The 19,987-nt window shown below is 36.6% G+C and overlaps 1 protein-coding gene across 1 annotated transcript in view; it reads right to left on the bottom strand.

Annotated features, from left to right (window-relative positions):
• LOC131027462 (prefoldin subunit 1) overlaps positions 1-19,987 on the bottom strand; it is a 71,288-nt gene that overhangs the window by 20,898 nt on the left and 30,403 nt on the right. Inside the window, exon 4 of the mRNA XM_057957540.2 lies at positions 3,440-3,545. Coding sequence (XP_057813523.2) covers positions 3,440-3,545 — 106 coding nt within the window. The remainder of the gene's footprint in view (positions 1-3,439; positions 3,546-19,987) is intronic.

The raw sequence follows: 19,987 nt of genomic DNA on the forward strand, positions 1-19,987 counted from the left end.
TTCAATTATAAGGTCTGTCCTCACCATGGTCATTGAGCGAGTTTTACCTATTTTGACTTTGTCCTTGCTGAGGGTCTAGGACTCTAGAGCGATCTGCTGATGGTTATTGAGCAAAATTTGTTTTCATGGCTGTCCTTAGAAAGGTCATTGAGAGAACCTAATCATGTCCTTAGACAGGTCTGAGAGCGAATTTACATTTTAGGGCCTGTCCTTAGGAAGGACACTGAGCGAACTCTTTTGTGAGTCTTGTCCTTGGGCTGGACACAGCGAAATTTACATTTTGGGTCCTGTCCTTAGAAAGGTTTTGGGGCGAAAATTGTCATATAGGGCCTGTCCTTCCAAAGGACATGGAGCGAAATTGTCACCTTGCCTTGTCCTTGCTGAGGGTCCAAAGCGAACTTGAATATGTATCTTGGAGAAGTCATAAAGCAAACTTTGTCTAGAATCATGAGCGTACCTTGCCAAGGTCTTGGAGCGAACAGCATTATAGGTCCTGTCCTTGGAGAGGACACAAAGCGAAATGCATTTTAGGGCCTGTCCTTAGGCTGGTCAGACAGTGAACTACTTGTTTCAGACCTTGATCGATCAAATCAAATGATGCAATTTAATTTTGATCTTGTCCTTAGCAAGGTCAAAAGCGAATTTATTATAGGTCTTGTCCCTAAGGCGGTCATGGAGCAGATTTAATCATTTTGGGCCTGTCCTTGAAAAGGACATAGAGCGAGATGCTTATCTTGATCTTAACCACTCAAATAACATGCAGCAAATTGATAAGAACATGCTTTATAAAGGTCAACCAGCGAACTTTATTATAGGTCCCCTCCTTGGCAAGGACATAGAGTGATTGCATGAGATCCAAAGCGAAATTCAACAAAACAAGTATTTTGGCACCTAAACAAATTTGAAATTTGAAATTGCTAAGAAGAGATCAAGTCGGCAGCACTTTGAAAGTTATTTTTATTCATACTAAATCAGGTCGGCCTTTTATCTTTATCCTAGATTGCATATAAAGGGAGGTCAAATCAATCATTCTAAGCATCAATTCAAACATTTTTCTCTCCATCAGTGGCAGGTCAGTGAATTACTCCAGCAGGACAAGGACTTTCATCAGCATATTTGCAAATTTCATCCAGCCTATAGACGAAATTCATTATTGAGGGTGCAGATCTGATGTCTTGAAAAGGCAAATTTATCATTTAAGCATTGAGGAAAAGCGAATTTACTCAGCTAAGAGGCCTATCAACCAGCAATTTCATCTTTAGACAGCCTAGATTTGCCCTAGGGTATTCAAATTACCCAATGAACTTATTGATTGCAATCATTCAAAATCAGAGATTGTGTCAAGTTAAGAGATTATATAAGCTATATATCATATGAGTTTGATACTAGACTTGCTTTGTTTTGCAGATATAAAAGGGAAGATCATGCAACCACCATGCAAGAGACACAAGCAAGGATGGAGGGATGACTCGATCATGACAAACACTTCCTATCACCATTATGTAAAGATCAAGAGGAAGCTTCATCAAACACAAAGGTATTTAGGAGGGAAGAATCTCAAGTATTCTCACCACACCCTGGAGGCATGAAGAAGATTGGAGTAAGGATCTTAAGGAGAGGTCATAAAATCACTCCAAAGCAAGCAAGGATGGAAGAAGGACTCAGCTCCCTCAATATATCCCATCACCACTACTTCGAGCAAGCTTGTAATGTCGAGTATCAAATCTTCCAAACCTACAAGTGCAAGTTGAGGTGGAATCCTAGTCATCGTCCCAATCACCACTCACCAATCAAGGAAGGTCTACATCAGCATGTCTAGATACAATGTATTTGATTCCTCTATGATGACACAAACTCCGAGGCACCTACCCCTAATATCTATTGGTCCACATTCGCTAAATTTAATTTTCTCATTGGCTAAGGAGAGTTTGTTGTAACAAACCCTAATTAGGGTTTTCATTGTAAAATCTTGGCCATTGATCTCAAATTGATTTGAGTCTTTGAATTGTATTGAGAGCACTATAAGAGGCTTAGGCTCTTCATTTGTAAAGGTTAATAGGGGATAGTTAATAGTTAATAATTGGAGAATAGCTAATAGTTAGGAAATAATAGAATAGCAATTAGAATATAAGTTAGAGTAGGAGAAGGCAAAGATTGTTGCCAAACATGGTTGTAAAGAACAATTGATTTCATTGAAGTTATGGTGAATTTGATTTGTTACTTCAACAACTCGCATGGTCTTTGCTTCTAAATTTGCTTTCATGTAATTAGATTGAGTGGAGGAATTTGTTGAATGTATTTATGTGGAATCTGCCTAATCCATACCACTAGCCTCTTGTTGCTTGTAATAGCGCCTTGTGTGGTCAACTAGAATGTAAAGAGCTTAACTTTGAATCGTTCTACACTCATTGCTTATGCATTAACTTGAATAGTGATCAATGTTTGATGGTATTGATTTGAACATCTTAGAAACGTCCTTAGAAGATTGCACTGAGCTTGTGTCAAATTGTTCATTTTGATGGTGAGACCTCACTCAGTAGGATTCCATCTAATCATTCACTCATCTTCCTACATTCTTAGGATTAGAATAGATTCTCTCAACCCTTCGTCTTTTGCCATGTTTTTCAATTCAAGTTAGTCTAGGACAAAGAGCATCGCCCAATTGAAATATCAGATGATCAAGTTCCAGCAAATCAAGCATTCAAGCATTCGAATGTAGGTACCCTTGTGATTCCAGCATAATCACATCAAACCAACCAAGCTTATCCGCACATAGTGACCCTACATTCATAAACCTTGGAGTCGTCTCGAATGATCCTTAAGCTAATCTTCAGCATCCAAGAGATTTTGTTCAAGAGAGGATAAGATGCTTACGGTATTTTATTTTGTGTTCGCATGTGCCTAAAAAACACATCAACAACTCTCCCCTTACAATTAGGACAGCTTGACTATTTCCAGAGACTTAAAACAAGTTTGCAGATTGAATTGTGCCTGGAATTAAAGTTTTAATTAGAGATGTTAACCCTGCACGGGTATATGCATAAGCATAGATGCTATCTTTCCTTGCCATTGTGCATAAAAGACCTCTCAAAGGTGAAAAACCTATAAGATGCATGATTTTATTTTTTATTATAGGTGAAAGCATTGACTTTAAATGGCTAAAGATTGAATACATATATTGCTACAAGACTTAACCTACAAGCTATAGCACTAGGACAAATTAAGATATACATTATAATAATGACATTGAAAAGGGGGACAGAAACCTGAAGAAAGAATATGAACATCAAACTAGTAAATGCTATATTTTATTCACCTTATTCTTGAAAGTTTCATAAGAATTTTTATTACTGTCAAAATTCTTAAGTTGTGCAATAATAGGATATCATGCAATAAAGCTAGTAGGAAAGGACTAGTAGGAAAGGATCTGTAATTATACCAACAGATTTATATGTATTTGTATCATCAGGCAACTGTTGTAACTCTTCCAATGTAAGAAAAGCGCGCTTTTTCTCAGCTTCTTTATTACGAATTTGCATGTTCACCTGAAACATGTTAACCTTCAAACAATTAAATCCATCCTTTATTTTATGTGTTATGGAAGCTACTTTCAATCTTTCATGCATGCATGTTTAGTCTTCTGTAATACACATTAGGTGCAATGTAAACTAAAGAAAAAACACACATTAAAATTTTCAAACAAGATAGATGCTTCTGGTTAGAAATTTCTGGAACACAACACCATGTTGAGTCATTTATACATAGATGCTTTACAAAATATGTTTCTTCCCATATCAAATAGGTATGATCACTATCAAAAATATCTTTCTTTGGTGCATATAGTGCTCTACACTAACAAGTAGGACTTCCTATTTGGAAAATGGTGTCTCAACCTTGCAATTACATAAGGTTATTATTTATAGTAATTTTACATTTGAGCACGGATTGGTCCAAAAATTTTCCCAAAGCTATGGATTGGCTAAATAAGCATGCCGGTAAATTTTCATTGCAAGATCATATCTAGATTTAAAGAGATTAAAATTTTTGTTATTAAAAATTTCAAAGTCAATTTTGAAGGTCTTCGAGGCGTTTTTTGGGCCAAAGGTGGTTGTAACCGATGTAGCGGGTTATAGCTTGATAAAGCACTTCATGAGCTTATTGGCACTTCAAACGGTTTGTCAATTGAACTCCCTAATCAAGAATTATGGCCTCTGAAAGTTGGATCTCTTAAAATAGGAAATATAAAAACGTGTTGGACACATAAATGAGTTGTAAAAGGGAGTTACACGTAATGGTGTGTTTTTTGACACATCATAGGGCATCTTGGATTGGAGATAAGTTGGGCACCAATTTCAGCTCATGGTTTTGTAATACATTTTGACGGTTTCATCTATTGTATCTCCTAAATATTAGGTGTGTGAGATAAAAGTTGTGTGTAAGAGTCTTATAGTTGTTGAGTTACCCCCGAATCTTTGGTTGGTGATACTCCTATGAGAAGCTTGCTCTGCAAGTATATTCTACTCTGTTGTTGATTTTTGGATAATATATTGGGTGCCTTTGAAGTGTAGGGTTTTTCACTTGAAAGGGTTTTCCCCACATAATTCATTGTGTAGTGGTATGCCAACTATTTATTTTTATTTTTGTTAACTTTTTGTAACTATTATAAAGATCTAAAAAGATTTTGCATTACCCTCCTCTCAAGATTAGTGTAGGAAGTTGTTTCACTACCTTAACTTCCTTTCACTTCTATGGGATCATTTAGAAAAAAAAAAAAAACATTTTACTAGCTAGAACAATTATATGTTAGAGGGCTGATCTCTTGAATGTTGGGAGGTAAAAAATTATTAAAATAATGTAATGTTCTATAATGGCCATCTTGTTTAGTTTAGTTAGTTTCTATTTTTTGTCTTCAATTCACGATTGTTTCATTTAGAAACATCGTCTTTGTAAATCTATTAAAGGAGCCTTCGTCTCCTTTGTTTAATATATCAATTATTTGAACATGTATCAAAGTGGGAGTCGGTCTGGGTTTGACTCCCTCAAGGGGGCTCAGGATTTTGGGAGGTTCAATAATTCACAATCGCGTGTGAATTTTTGAATTTTTTTTTGGCTTGCAAAGCAGGTCAAAGGTTTTTGTTTTTTGAGGATTTCCAAGGGTTTTCAGATCAAGAGTCTTGTTTATTTTTTAATTTGTGCATGGGTTTTGCAAACATGCGGGTGTGTTTGAATAACGGATTTTTGGAGCAGCATTTTCACGTTTTTGTGGTTTCCCTTGGTGATCGCTTGTGTCTTCCGCAACTATTTTCTGCTCGCAACAGGTAGAAAACAAGGAGTAATGTTTTGCCGTGTGATGTCTGGTGTTTTGCAACGTGAATTTTTTTGTTTGATGGAAATAGTGTCGTTCATTTTTGACAGAATTGTTTTTTTGTAGAGTGGTGTTTCTCGTGGATTTGTGCCTTGTGCGATTGGTCGATTTTCTAATTTTTGTCCATAAAAAATAGTGTTGGCTTTTCTAATTTTTTCTCCAGAAAAAAATTAATGGTGGGTTTTTTGTGAACTTTTTTCCAAAAAACATTATTCTAGGTTTCGTATTATTTTTTATTATTATGGATAAGGAATTGATTGTTGCCTTTTGAGGTAGTAGGTCAGCAACTACATTTCTTTTCCCCTTAATATATTCTATATCAAAGTCATATGCTTGTATTTTACTAACCCACTTTTGCTGTCTTTCATTGAGATCTTTTTGTTCCAAGAAGTATTTAAGGCTGTTATGATGAATGAAAGAGGGAGGAGGTGAATTCTCATCATCATTCCCAACATTTGAAGTCAAAGTTGAGAATCCTCATCATTAGGAATCTACCTAGGTGGATTTGAATTCTAGAAATTGATGCAGTAGAAGAATCTAATGACAGACTATCCAACTGTGCACCCAAAACAAATGGAACAACACACACAACATAGTGACACAAGATATCCCTTAGGAAAACCCTCAAAGACAAAAAAAGGCACACATCCAAAAGATTCCACTTCATTACTAAATAATAAATCAAAAATACAATCTGCTGCAATAGGATACTTATATGGTAGGCTGCAACCATTTCATTACACTTACTATGACAGTTCAAACACAATTACACTACTAAATAACCTCAAATTTACACACTTTTGATTGAACTCCACTATGCTACATTATTATTTTCCTCACTCCACATCAAACACCTTATTCCCCACTCACGAACTTCACGTCACAGTTAATAGTCTTACTCTACTCCCATCCTACCTCTCCACTCTACCTCTTTGTTCTATTCCTTCACTTTCTACTTCACAATCTCACTCTACTCCCATTCTACCTCTGCACTCCCTTCCTTACCTCCTTTTTCTATTCCATAACACAATATATATAGCATACACAAGCTCTGCACAAAGCACAATACCACATTTAATGTGTCATCAACCTGAGATACAAACTTACAAATTCAACTGGTAAAACGATGGAGTTCCTTCATGTCATACACCAAATACATCATTATTGATTAAATAAATCATTGCAAATATTCCTATATTGGTGCGAGTTCCTAATAACTTGCCACAAATAGAAACAATCACAACTTTCTACAATCTTTTCCTCATCCACATCACCTCAAACAATAGAATGACATTCTTCAACAGTAACTCAAACCATGCTCAAAATCACAAAAGCCAATTTCAAACTGCAACGAAAAGCACTAACTTCTCTACCATAGACTAGTAACCTCAAACTTACAAACAAACAAACAACTAAACTAAAGCAAAAAAGCCACTTTTCCAAAATGATGCAAGAAAACCAAATTACCCAAGGATGCTCTTACATCAAAAACGGTCATCAATGCATAGTGAATCCAATTTGAACGTAGAAGGATGAGAGATGTCAAGAGTGGGACTCAAAGAGACCTCATCAAAGTGAACACTCCTCTCAATGAACTCATGTGCGATAGGGTTGAGGATTTGATAACCTTTGGACTGTCCAAACAATAGATAAAGTCCGTCTTAAGCATGACAAAGGAAGTTCCAATAGAGCATGAAGTCTGCCTTGGCATATGAAAAGAAGTTTCAAAGCATAGGCAAACTCCGCCCTGTGCCAAGTAAGGTTAAAATCCGCCTAGGTATGAATGCCAATGTCTAAACACATAGCAAGCTCTGCCTAGCAGCTTAAAGAACGTCCCAACATGAGGTAAAGTCCACCTTGTGCCAAGGAGAGATGAAGTCCACCATGTCTAAAGGAGGTCAAAGTCTGCCTAGCCAAGACGATGAATGTCCACAAGAGCATGAAGTCCAATCTGCAGCAAGTTAAGATGGCCAGACACAAGGAAGGTCCAATGAAGCCTAAAGTCCACCAAAGACATAAGAGAAGATGGCCAATACTCCACTATCTTCCTAGAGTAAAGTCTGCCTAGGAAGATAGTGGAGTATGTCTTGACAAATTGGAAGTTCGCCTCGGAAGGAAGGAAAAGCAAGAGAAGATGACACATGAATCATGAAGTCCGCTCAAGAGGTTTTTTCCACCTTGGCTTGAAGCCCTTAAAGACCGCCCAAGGCCAGAAAGATATATGGCAAGACATAAGGTTAAGTCCGCTAGGCACAAGTAAGCATGTTCCAATCATCTCTAAAGTCCGCCTAGCAAGGTATAAAGAATGTCCAATGAAAAGTGAACTCTGCCTTGTCCAATAAGACTTAAAGTCTGCCTTAGAGGAAGATGGGACATGACATGTGGATTGAAAAAAAAGCATGGTCTAAACATTGGTCAAATCCGACCTCCCTTGTGTCTAAACAAGAAGTAAAATCCGCCCAAGGCGAGGAAGTAACTTAGTAATATGGCAAAGAAAGGTGAAAAAAACCCTTGGTGGAAGACACCTAAACACATCAAAGTCTAACCTAAGGTATAGACAACATGGCAAGAAGAAGGTAAGGATGGCCTAGGATAAGGTAAAGATTGCAAGATATTGGTAAAGTTCGCCTAGGCATAAGAGAGATGGCCAAAATAATCATGAAATTTGCCATGAGAAGAGGAAAATGGCTCGACAAGTTGGATAAAAGCACATCTAATTCAACATCATTTAAGGTTGGACGAGGTTGGAAAAATAATTTTAAACACTTAAAATAAAAATATTTTTCCAAGACTTAAACTTGGAATTATTTTTCAAAAGGAAAATAAATTCAACACTTAGAAATTTTTTGGAGAATCATCTAGAAGATTCTATGCCAACTCACCTTAAAAACTTTCTATTTTGAACGAAAAATAAAACAAGGCTCCTAAAATTGAACCTCTCAAGCTATATATCAATCCGATCTATCACTCTCAAATTCATTATCAAGTTGAAGGTTGAAGATTGAAGGATTTTCTTCTCTCAAGTTTTCAAAAGACAGGTTTTGGAGGTGAATTTTGAAGATCAAGTGAAATTTTCAAGGTGAATTTTGAAAGACAGATAAATTTCTGAGTTGAAGCAAAATTTTCTTTGTGTTGAAAGAACAAGGTGCTTTTTATGAGTTTATAACAGAATTTTCAGAATTTTAGAGAATTTTTCATCAAAATCAGCCAGGGAGAACCCCAGAGGATCAAAAAATTCATATTCCTAACTAATTTCTTTTGTCTAAACCATTTACTTCTCAATACTTGGCCAAATTCTTCCACTTTTAATCTGGTTTTTCAACAGAATCTTAGCTTTTTAACAAGCTGAAAGTGAAATTTCTGAGTTAAAACGTCTAAAATCAGAATTAAAACTATAAACTTTCTTGAAAAATAATGTTAAATTTTCATGTGTTTCGCAGGTTAATGACTACCAAGGGAGCACCTTCGAGAAAAGCTCAAATGAAGTTCGTCAGTAAAGGATTGCAGCTAGTATCAAAGATAATTCCAAGTGGAAAAATGTCACAGATACCAACTTCGGGCACGTAGATTTCAAAGAATTCAGAAAAAGGATGTATGGGTTGGATGGATTTTTGCCAACACCCATTGCTCGTCGGATGATGAGAAATGGCATCATCCAAGTAGCTAGATTTCCAGCAGCCATCGAATGTGTAGAACTAATGGTCGAATGCGCCTTACACTACAATGCCCAAGAGAGAGAAATTGTTGCACCAGATGGAAGAGTCTTGGCTCGTCTCGAAGAATTGGCCATTCAAGGTGCGCCATTTGAGACATGGATGTATTACTTCATTGATGAGATAACTTCCGAAGTCAGGATGTTCAATTGGTCTAGAATAATCAGCGACAACTTGGACGAACAACTGAGAAATTTGGAAAGGACAAAGTCCTTTTATATGAGCTCCTACATTGTCTACCTATTGGCAAGAGACTATAGATATTCAGGACTGATTAGGAGAGGCACAATTGGCAATGGTGAAAATGAGTTCAAGTCCTATGACTGCTATCCGCAACAGCATCTGAGCGAAAAGACCCACTTCAGGCAAGCAAATGATGCATTCTTGATGTATATCACCAGAATAATGTAGGGAAGAACCCATCAAAGGCTGACTCCAGAGGCCAAAAGTTTAATAAGCAAGTATGGATCCTATTTTATCCTACGAAACCCAGGGACGCGTCCCCAGCCGTCCCCAATCCGTCCCCCCCGTCCCCAAATTGTCAGAATTTTGAGGGGATGTCTCCGAAACGGGGGGGCGGCTGGGGATGGCTGGGGACGGATTGGGGACGGCTGGGGACGGATTGGGGACGGCTAGATGTCCCCCACATCTAGAGCTAGGGAAAAATATTTTTAAAAAAATCGTATTTTCAATTTTTTTTAATTTTTCTAACATGGGCCCTCTATATTGAAAAAATTTAAAAAACGACTATCAATTTTTTTATTATTGAATTTGAATAGTTATGAAATCAAAATACGACTATCTATATTTTATTATTTTTCTAACATGGGCCCTCTATCAAAAATTAAAAGGCAACATTAAATTTATTAATTCGTCTCAAATATTTATAATTTTAAATTAATTCATATTATAAATTTTAAAATTTATAAATAGAAAATAAATTAAATAATAAAATATTAAATAATAAATATTATACTTTGCTTTTTAGTATTTACTTAGTACTATTTTGATTTCCATATCGCAATTGACAATGAAACAATATGGCAGCAGTGTGGCCTTTGGGCATTTTGTATGTTATTTCTTTAATATCTATTATGATATGCATATTGACACTGTGAATAAATTGAAATTCTAAATTATGAGTGCATATTGAGTATTGAGTCTATTGATAATGTTGTATGTTTGATGTTTGCATTCTAAAATGTTTTCATAGTATCATACACATGCTATATCCATGTTTTCATATGAATATAATGTATAGATGCATGCTTTATCCATGTTTTCATATGAACATTTAGAATTTTCCTATATATTTTAAATTTTCCCTATATTTTATATAGCCATCCCCTTTGCCGTCCCCCCCCCCCCGTCCCCAAATTTGGCAAAAAAAATTGTCGTCCCGGAAACTTGGGGTAACGTAGATTTTATCCAGTTTCCTAGATTTACATTCATAAGAATTCAAGGGTTTACTGGATGTCCTTATAGGCTTCCGATTTATCCCACAAATAGAATGATCTTGCTCAAAGTCCTTAGACAGTTGGAGACATACCAGGGCTTCCAGAGAGCCAAGCATAAGGCAACTATTTCCTTCCCATTTTGCATCGGAAATATGCTGGAGTCTTGCCCAACAATACAGGTAGCTAAGAGTGTCAGGCTTGAGATGCAATGGTACCCTTTCATGGTCTATCAGTCTAGAGCTGACTACGACCCTCACAACAATATTGGGATGGTAAATGGGGAAAGGTACATACATACAATAGACTTAGAAGATTTTTGGGCAAATGTTGTTGATGAGTTTGATATAAGAAAGAGACTATGGTCTAGACTACAAGTAAGCTTGATCAGAACGACTAAACTTTTCCGTGTACCTGATCAGTTGGAAGATGATGGAGAATACACTCGGCCTCACTTCGACGAGAATGCACCTCTTCCTCCTGTGAAATGGTCAGAACCAAAGCATGCAGATTTGACCACCTTGATGTGGCCAATTGTAAAGTATTCCAAATGGTGGGCCAATCAGCAGGTCCATGCACTAAGACGAAAGAATCTAACCTTGACTTATAACCTGATGGGGGAAATAGAAGCATACTCTTCAAATGCAAAAGCGTCTCAAAATGTTGGACCTGTTGAAAGCACTAACTCGAGGAAGAAGAAGAAAGAGGTTGGAAGCTCTTCAAAGACAAAGGGCGTAACAAATATAAATGAAGAACCCATTCAGAAGAAGCAAAGGCTGGAACCATCTCGTTTTGCCACATCGGGGAATGTAAACAATATATTGATTATTGATGAGTCATTAGTTGAGATGCAAATTCCTTCTCCATTCCATGGGGAAAATGTAGAGTCAATCCATTAGGAAGATGAAGAGCCTCCATCTCCTACAAACACAAAAATATTAGAGTCAGATAATGAAATGGATATCCTAGGCGATGAATTTCAGGAGGGAATGATTTCTGCTCTTCGAGGAGGCCAGAATATACCATGTGAAGAGAATGATCAGGAAGAGGAAGGCGTAGAACAACCTACTATACCTGATTGGCTAAAGGAAAGGTTAAAAATGAAAACACAAATAGAAGTTCAGGAAGAAGATGACACAGCCGATTTATTGGCTAGATTAGGAGAGGTTGCTGCAAAGAAGCCAGCCACAAGAGGTTTTCCACCATCCAGAGAGATGAGACAGGTTGTCGTATAGTCTAGATTGTTGTACCAAAAGTAGACGAGGCAAAGGAAGATATTGGTCCTCATGAATATGCAATCACTACTGTCAATTTGGAACTAACTACAAAAGGTTAGGAGGTTGAAGACTTGGACAATTCAGTTTCTTCCATGAAGGCAAGAATAGACAAGGAGGTAGGAAAGAAAAAAGAATATAAAAAGGAAGTTGAGCGTCTAAAGGAGTACATTCAACACCTGACCAAGCCACTCGACCAAACCAATCCAGCAGCTCCTCCATTTTTGAGTTCTTCACAAGAGACAGTCAAAGATTCAGGAGAAGAAATGATAATGTCCAGAGAAACTAAGGAATGAATGGAGAGCGTAAGGAAAGAGGCAAGCACGTTTATGGAAGGATTAGCATTGGCCTATGGACAAACTTCTTCATTGCTTTTCGAGATTGCAAATATGGCGAAAGCATGGGCTGACCTTCAGGACATTCAAGACAGGATTATTTCATGCCTTAGTATTGAAAGGAATTCCGAACCAAGAATTAATTGATGGAAATGTGATTGCAGCAGGAGCTGCATACGACTTCAATAGATGGCACTGGACATTGGTTGCACGAAGTGAAGTCTTGGAGAAAGTGAAGGTTGATAGTGTCAAAGCTAAGGAGCAGATAAAAGACATTCAGAATAAGATCCTCCTTGTAGCTACAAATGTGCTTTAAAAAGAAACAATTCGAGAAAAAGATATGCAGCTGGAAAGTTTGAAGCTCAGAGCTCAAGAAATTTTCTTCACCATCACTTGCCCAGTCCTAAAGCAGAATTTGACTAAGGCATCAAACCTTTTGTTCATCCAGGATGCCTTCCAAAGACAACAATTGGAGCGGGAAGTTGCTTTTTTTGTATGTGCAGATGATTTGGATGGATTGGATTTCAAGATCAATGTGTTGCCACATGTCACAATGGATGAGGTCGATCCAATTGTGTCCAGGTTCATTGAACGCACTGCCAATCAGTAGGATAAGGATGTGCCTTCCTAAAAGATAACTCTTCACGCCACTTGTCTCGCATGCACTTGTCTTTGGTTTTATTCTGGGAAACCCTAATTAGGGTTATGTTGTCGTAATCTTGACCATTGATCTTAGATTAATCTCGACCATTCATTCATTTCTAGAACTCTATGTAAACTCTCATTCTCTCATTTTCATTGTTGTGGAGAAATTTATGAAATTGTTGCTTAGAGCTACTTGAATAATAAAAGTTCATTTGCAAGTGTTTGCCTTGAAATCTTATTGTTATTAAGTGGTTGCATGGTTGCATACTTTCTTCAACAGTAGAATAGAATATAATAGATTTGCTTATAGTAGATTTGCTTTCGAAGTTGTTAGATGAATGAAAGATTTGATAGTTTAGATTGGTGAAACTTTGCTCATACTTTCTTTGGATGGATGATTTTTGTTCAATGTGCAAAGTTGGCCTGAGCTTATGATGTGGATGCTTTAACTTTTACTTGGAAAAAATATTGTTCGATTGATGGTATTATTCACAAGTATAAAAATCTTAAGCACAACCTTAGAAGATTACACCTGCTTTGTGTAGTTGTCCTAGTATGGCGAAACAAAGTGTCGTTATTGGTTTCACCCAATCTTTATCGCCTCTTGAGTTCATAGGAATAGCTTAGAAGTAGCATAGGACTTCTCAACCTTAATCCTTTTATCCCTTTTTTGAAGAAGTTAAATCTGAAAATCTAAAAACAAAAAAAAGAAAGAAAGAGAGAGCATTCATTGCCATATTCATCTAAGTCTTAGCTTGTGAATGACATCTTTGAAGCGTAAGTCCCCCTTGTATTTCAGCATACATAACCAAGGAAACAATCCAACATAAAGTCGCTCGTTTGCACATATAGACCTTGGAGTTGCCTTGTGGTCTTTCTCGCAATCCTGGCACAAGTAGTGATTTTGTTCAGGGAAGGATAGAGTCTCCTTGGATATTTTATTCTAATGTTCGGTATATGATAAAACGTACACCAACAAGACCCCCACTTTTTGCTTTGGTTTAATGTTTTGCTTGGTGAAATTTTCTCAGTTGTTAACCTTTACTTATGAGTGGGGTAGGTTTTGTCAGTCGTCGATAAGGAGTTGAGGTCAGGTCGCCAAATGATATCAAGGTTGCAAAGTTGCAAACGTTGTCAAGAATGGCTTTCAACAATGAGAAATAACCCAATGATGAAGAGTGAAAACATATGGCTTATCATAGTTCTAGACGTGAAAAATTGGCTAAGGCGAAATTTTGCTCTGTTAGGTCCCGAAGACAACTGAGAGGGGGGGGGGGGGAGGGGGGTGAATCAGTTGTCAAATAAATTCAAACCAAAAACAACTTAACCAACTTAATGCTTAATACCGTACAACCAGTTAAGTATGTCGGTAGACAGTTTTAACAGTTAATTGCTATACCGGTAAAGATTAATGCATGAAACATAAACACAAAGTTATCCACAACACATAACACCAATATTTGTACGTGGAAACCCTGTAAGGGGAAAAACCACGGTGGGACCCACAATCAGATGATACTACTGCAGATAGTAAGTGTACATAAATGGGGTCTGCACATGCAGAAAGGCCAACAACCTAGAGCTCACTGCTCAATCACAAAATGGGAGTCACACTGACTACAGTTGGATGGTTAAATCCAATAATAATGTACTGCACAAAATAGCATCTTCATATGCTTGGATTCAGTACCGGTGTAATGCTAATATGCTTCCACAAAAACCTAGCTTCACCTTCAAATGATGTCTTCATGTATAGCTCTGCTTAAACTCGCATATACCTTCACACAATCCTTTTTCGCATTCCACATTTGATCTTACAAATAAGATCTTACATTTATACCATAACCTAAAACCAATTTTAGTAGGTCGGCTCTACAAGATATTAAAAAAAACATTTTACAAACAATATAATATCCGATGCAATAACCGATTGAACATGTCGACTTAATGCATTTACAACAATAATTAATTATCTCCATAGCGTGCCATGTTGATCTGGAAAAGATAAACCTGCCGATGTAACCATAGACCTATTTGTCGGTAATAGCAAATATGCAACTGTGAATATACCAATGAACAAAACTCCAAGACAAGATGTCCAGACGATGTCTTCGACATTACAAAGTGTTTTCCATGCCATTCCAAGTGTCGGTGATCATTATATCTTGCTGGTGTGCCATATACTAGTAACTGTGCAATACTTACTTGTTTGCCGGTGAATGTTGTTGGATCTCCAAAGTGCTAGTGTTTTAGTAGGTGTTGACATCAATGACAAAACCATACCAAAATACCAACAATCTCCCCCTTTGGCATTGATGGCAACACAAGATGGAAAAACCATCAAAGTGTCAAAACAGAAATGCCAAGTATCAAAAACCAACAATCTCCAAAAAGATTATAACTAGAAATCAGAGAGTAATAATCTCTTCTAAACAACAATCTCTCCCCCTGGGAGCAACATGTGTTTTCCAAAGTTTCTATACCAATCTCTCCAAAAGATAATGTGTTTTTCCATATATATCTCTCCCCCTTTGACATCAAATGCCAAAGTCATATACAAAATACCAATCAATTCAATATACCAACTACTCCCCCTGAGAAGTAGCTTCCTCATCACAGACCAGAGTAAAAGATTTGACTGTTAATTCTGCCGGTTGATGACAATCATCAACTGTCTAAGTCTCTACCGGTGGTGGTATGACTCCAAGCTGATCTCTGAGATATTCAAAAGTCTCCTTAGGCAAAGGTTTAGTGAAAATATCTGCACTATGCTCTTTAGTATTCACATAAACCAGTTTTATCTCCTTTGCTTCAACTTTTTCCCTTAAAAAATTCAGTTTGATAGAAACATGTTTGGTTTTAGAATGTAATACCGGATTCTTAGATATATCAATTGCTGCAGTGTTATCACAATAGATAGTAATCGATTCCTTGCATTTTACCTTTATGTCTTTCAACATTTGCTTAAGCCATAGTACCTGAGTACAGTTAGTTGCTGCTGCAACATATTTTGATTCTGCTGTTGATAAAGATGTACAACTCTGTTTCTATATCAACCAAGAAACTAGTCTGTTTCCAAGGAAGAATGCTCCGCCGGTGGTGTTTTTTCTATCATCCACATCTCCTGCCCAATTTGCATCTGTGTATGCACACAATTCAAAGTTTCCATCTCTAGGATACCATAATCCAAGATTTATAGTGCCTTGTAAGTACCGGAAAATCCTTTTCACTGCTGATTCATGATTTTCTCTAGGATTACTTTGAAATCTTGAAACAATACATACCGCATTCATAATATCAGGTCTGGTTTGTGTCAAATACAGTAAACCTCCTATCATAGATTTGTATCTAGTTGGATTAACAGGTGTAGATTCGTCCCTTTGTGATAATTTGTCATTTGTTGTCATAGGTGTGCTTACCGGTTTAGAGTTCTCCATCCCAAATTTCTTTAGTAACTCTTTTAAGTATTTGGATTGACTCAAGAATATACCTTTATCAGTCTGTGAAATCTGCAATCCTAAAAAGAATTTTATTTCTCCTATCATAGACATTTCAAATTCTTGCTGCATTTTAACAGAAAATTCTTTACATAAACCATCTTCTCCTCCAAAGATTATATCATCAACAAATACTTCTATAATCAAGATGTCTTCATTAGTTATTTTGTAATATAAATTGTTGTCTGCATTTCCTTTAATAAAACCAATCTTTAAAAGATACTTATCCAATCTTGCATACCAAGCTCTTGGGGCTTGTTTTAGTCCATACAAAGCTTTTCTTAACCTGCATACCATATCATTGTCATCTGTCAAAGAAAATCCATCAGGTTGTTCAATGTATACTTCCTCTTCAATATCTCCATTCAAAAATGCACATTTAATATCCATTTGATAAACTTTGCAGTTCTTGTGCTGCAAAAGCCAAAAATAATCTGACTGCCTCAATTCTAGCTACCGGTGCAAAGGTTTCATTGTAATCAACTCCTTCTTTCTAAGAATATCCCTTACACACTAGTCTTGTTTTATTTCTAACAACCTTACCATCTTCATTAAGTTTGTTTCTAAATACCCATTTGGTTCCAATTACATTTTTATCTTTAGGCAGGGGAACTAATGTCCAAGTGTTGTTTTTCTCAATTTGTTCTAATTCTTCTTCCATAGCTTTAATCCAAAATTTATCTTCACATGCCTCGTTAATAGATGATTGTTCAATTTGAGAAATAAGGCATACATCTTCATTTGTCAATCTTCCTCTTGTCATAACTCCTTTAAACTTGTTTCCAATTGATCCCAAATAGCTTTAGCAGTAGACCTATTTGATAGTCCCATGATTTGTTGATCTGATAATGTGCTCAAAAGTGCTTCTCTTGCTTTGCAATCATTTTCCTCATCTTTTGTCAAGTTAGCTGGACTGGGCTGACCAAGTATAGCAGCAGTATAACCATTCTTTGTAACTTCCCAGATGTCTTTTCCAATGCAATTTAGATGTGTCTCCATTCTGATCTTCCATATGCCATAGTTGGTTCCATCAAGTTTAGGACTGTCATTTCTAAAATAGTTAGTAGACATTGGATCTCCTCAAGCTGTTAAACTTTTGCAAAAGACGACTAAGCTCTGATACCATTTGTTAGGTCCCGGAGACAACTGAGAGGGGGGGGTGAATCAGTTGTCAAATAAATTCAAACCAAAAACAACTTAACCAACTTAATGCTTAATACCGTTAAACCAGTTAAGTATGTCGGTAGACAGTTTTAACAGTTAATTGCTATACCGGTAAAGATTAATGCATGAAACATAAACACAAAGTCATCCACAACACATAACACCAATATTTGTACGTGGAAACCCTATAAGAGGATAAACCACGGTGGGAAACCTTACCCACAATCAGATGATACTACTGCAGATAGTAAGTGTACATAAATGGGGTCTGCACTTGCAAAAAGGCCAACAGCCTAGAGCTCATTGCTCAATCACAAAATGGGAGTCACACTGACTACAGTTGGATGGTTAAATCCAATAATAATGTACTGCACAAAATAGCATCTTCATATGCTGGATTCAGTACCGGTGTAATGCTGATATGCTTCCACAAAAACCTAGCTTCACCTTCAAATGATGTTTTCGTGTATAGCTCTGCTTAAACTCGCATATACCTTCACACAATCCTTTTTCGCATTCCACATTTGATCTTACAAATAAGATCTTACATTTATACCATAACCTAAGACCAATTTTAGTAGGTCGGCTCTACAAGATATTACAAAAAACATTTTACAAACAATATAATATCCGATGCAATAACCGATTGAACATGTCGGCTTAATGCATTTACAACAATAATTAATTATCTCCATAGCGTGCCATGTTGATCTGGAAAAGATAAGGCTACCGGTGTAACCCTAGACCTATTTGCCAATAACAACAAATATGCAACTGTGAATATACCAATGAACAAAACTCCAGGACAAGATGTCCAGATGATGTCTTCGACATTACAAAGTGTTTTCCATGTCATTCTAAGTGCCGGTGATCATTATATCTTGTCGGTGTGCCATATACCAGTAACTGTGCAATAGTTACTTGTTTGCCGGTGAATGTTGCTGGATCTCCAAAGTGCTAGTGTTTTAGCAGATGTTGACATCAATGACAAAACCATACCAAAATACCAACAATCTCCCCCTTTGGCATTGATGGCAACACAAGATGGAAAAACCATCAAAGTGCCAAAACAGAAATGCCAAGTATCAAAAACCAACAATCTCCAAAAAGATTATAACCAGAAATCAGAGAGTAATAATCTCTTCTAAACAACAATCTCTCCCCCTGGGAGCAACATGTGTTTTCCAAAGTTTCTATACCAATCTCTCCAAAAAATAATGTGTTTTTCCATATATATCTCTCCCCCTTTGACATCAAATGTCAAAGTCATATACAAAATACCAATCAATTCAATATACCAACTACTCCCCCTGAGAAGTAGCTTCCTCATCAAAGACCGGAGTAAAAGATTTGACTGTTAATTCTGCCGGTTGATGACAATCATCAACTGTCTAAGTCTCTACCGGTGGTGGTATGACTCCAAGCTGATCTCTGAGATATTCAAAAGTCTCCTTAGGCAAAGGTTTAGTGAAAATATCTGCAATATGCTCTTTAGTATTCACATAAACCAGTTTTATCTCCTTTGCTTCAACTTTTTCTCTTAAAAAATTTAGTTTGATAGAAACATGTTTGGTTTTAGAATGTAATACCGGATTCTTAGATATATCAATTGCTGCAGTGTTATCACAATAGATAGTAATCGATTCCTTGCATTTTACCTTTATGTCTTTCAACATTTGCTTAAGCCATAGTACCTAAGTACAGTTAGTTGCTGCTGCAACATATTCTAATTCTGCTGTTGATAAAGATGTACAACTCTGTTTCTTACTCAACCAAGAAACTAGTCTGTTTCCAAGGAAGAATGCTCCGCTGGTGGTGCTTTTTCTATCATCCACATCTCCTGCCCAATTTGCATCTGTGTATGCACATAATTCAAAGTTTCCATCTCTAGGATACCATAATCCAAGATTTATAGTGCCTTGTAAGTACCGGAAAATCCTTTTCACTGTTGATTCATGATTTTCTCTAGGATTACTTTGAAATCTTGAAACAATACATACCGCATTCATAATATCAGGTCTGGTTTGTGTCAAATACAGTAAACCTCCTATCATAGATTTGTATCTAGTTGGATTAACAGGTGTAGATTCATCCCTTTGTGATAGTTTGTCATTTGTTGTCATAGGTGTGCTTACCGGTTTAGAGTTCTCCATCCCAAATTTCTTTAGTAACTCTTTTAAGTATTTGGATTGACTCAAGAATATACCTTTATCAGTCTGTGAAATCTGCAATCCTAAAAAGAATTTTATTTCTCCTATCATAGACATTTCAAATTCTTGCTGCATTTTAATAGAAAATTCTTTACATAAACCATCTTCTCCTCCAAAGATTATATCATCAACAAATACTTCCATAATCAAGATGTCTTCATTAGTTATTTTGTAATATAAATTGTTGTCTGCATTTCCTTTAGTAAAACCAATCTTTAAAATATACTTATCCAATCTTGCATACTGTTGTGACATATTCACACATCGCCCCATTGCAAATGGGGACCCCTGCTTTTTTTGCTCTCTAGGGTTTGTTTTCTGGGTCTTTTA

The sequence above is a fragment of the Cryptomeria japonica genome, chromosome 4 (assembly GCF_030272615.1).
Source record: "Cryptomeria japonica chromosome 4, Sugi_1.0, whole genome shotgun sequence".
Classification (NCBI taxonomy): Eukaryota; Viridiplantae; Streptophyta; class Pinopsida; order Cupressales; family Cupressaceae; genus Cryptomeria; species Cryptomeria japonica.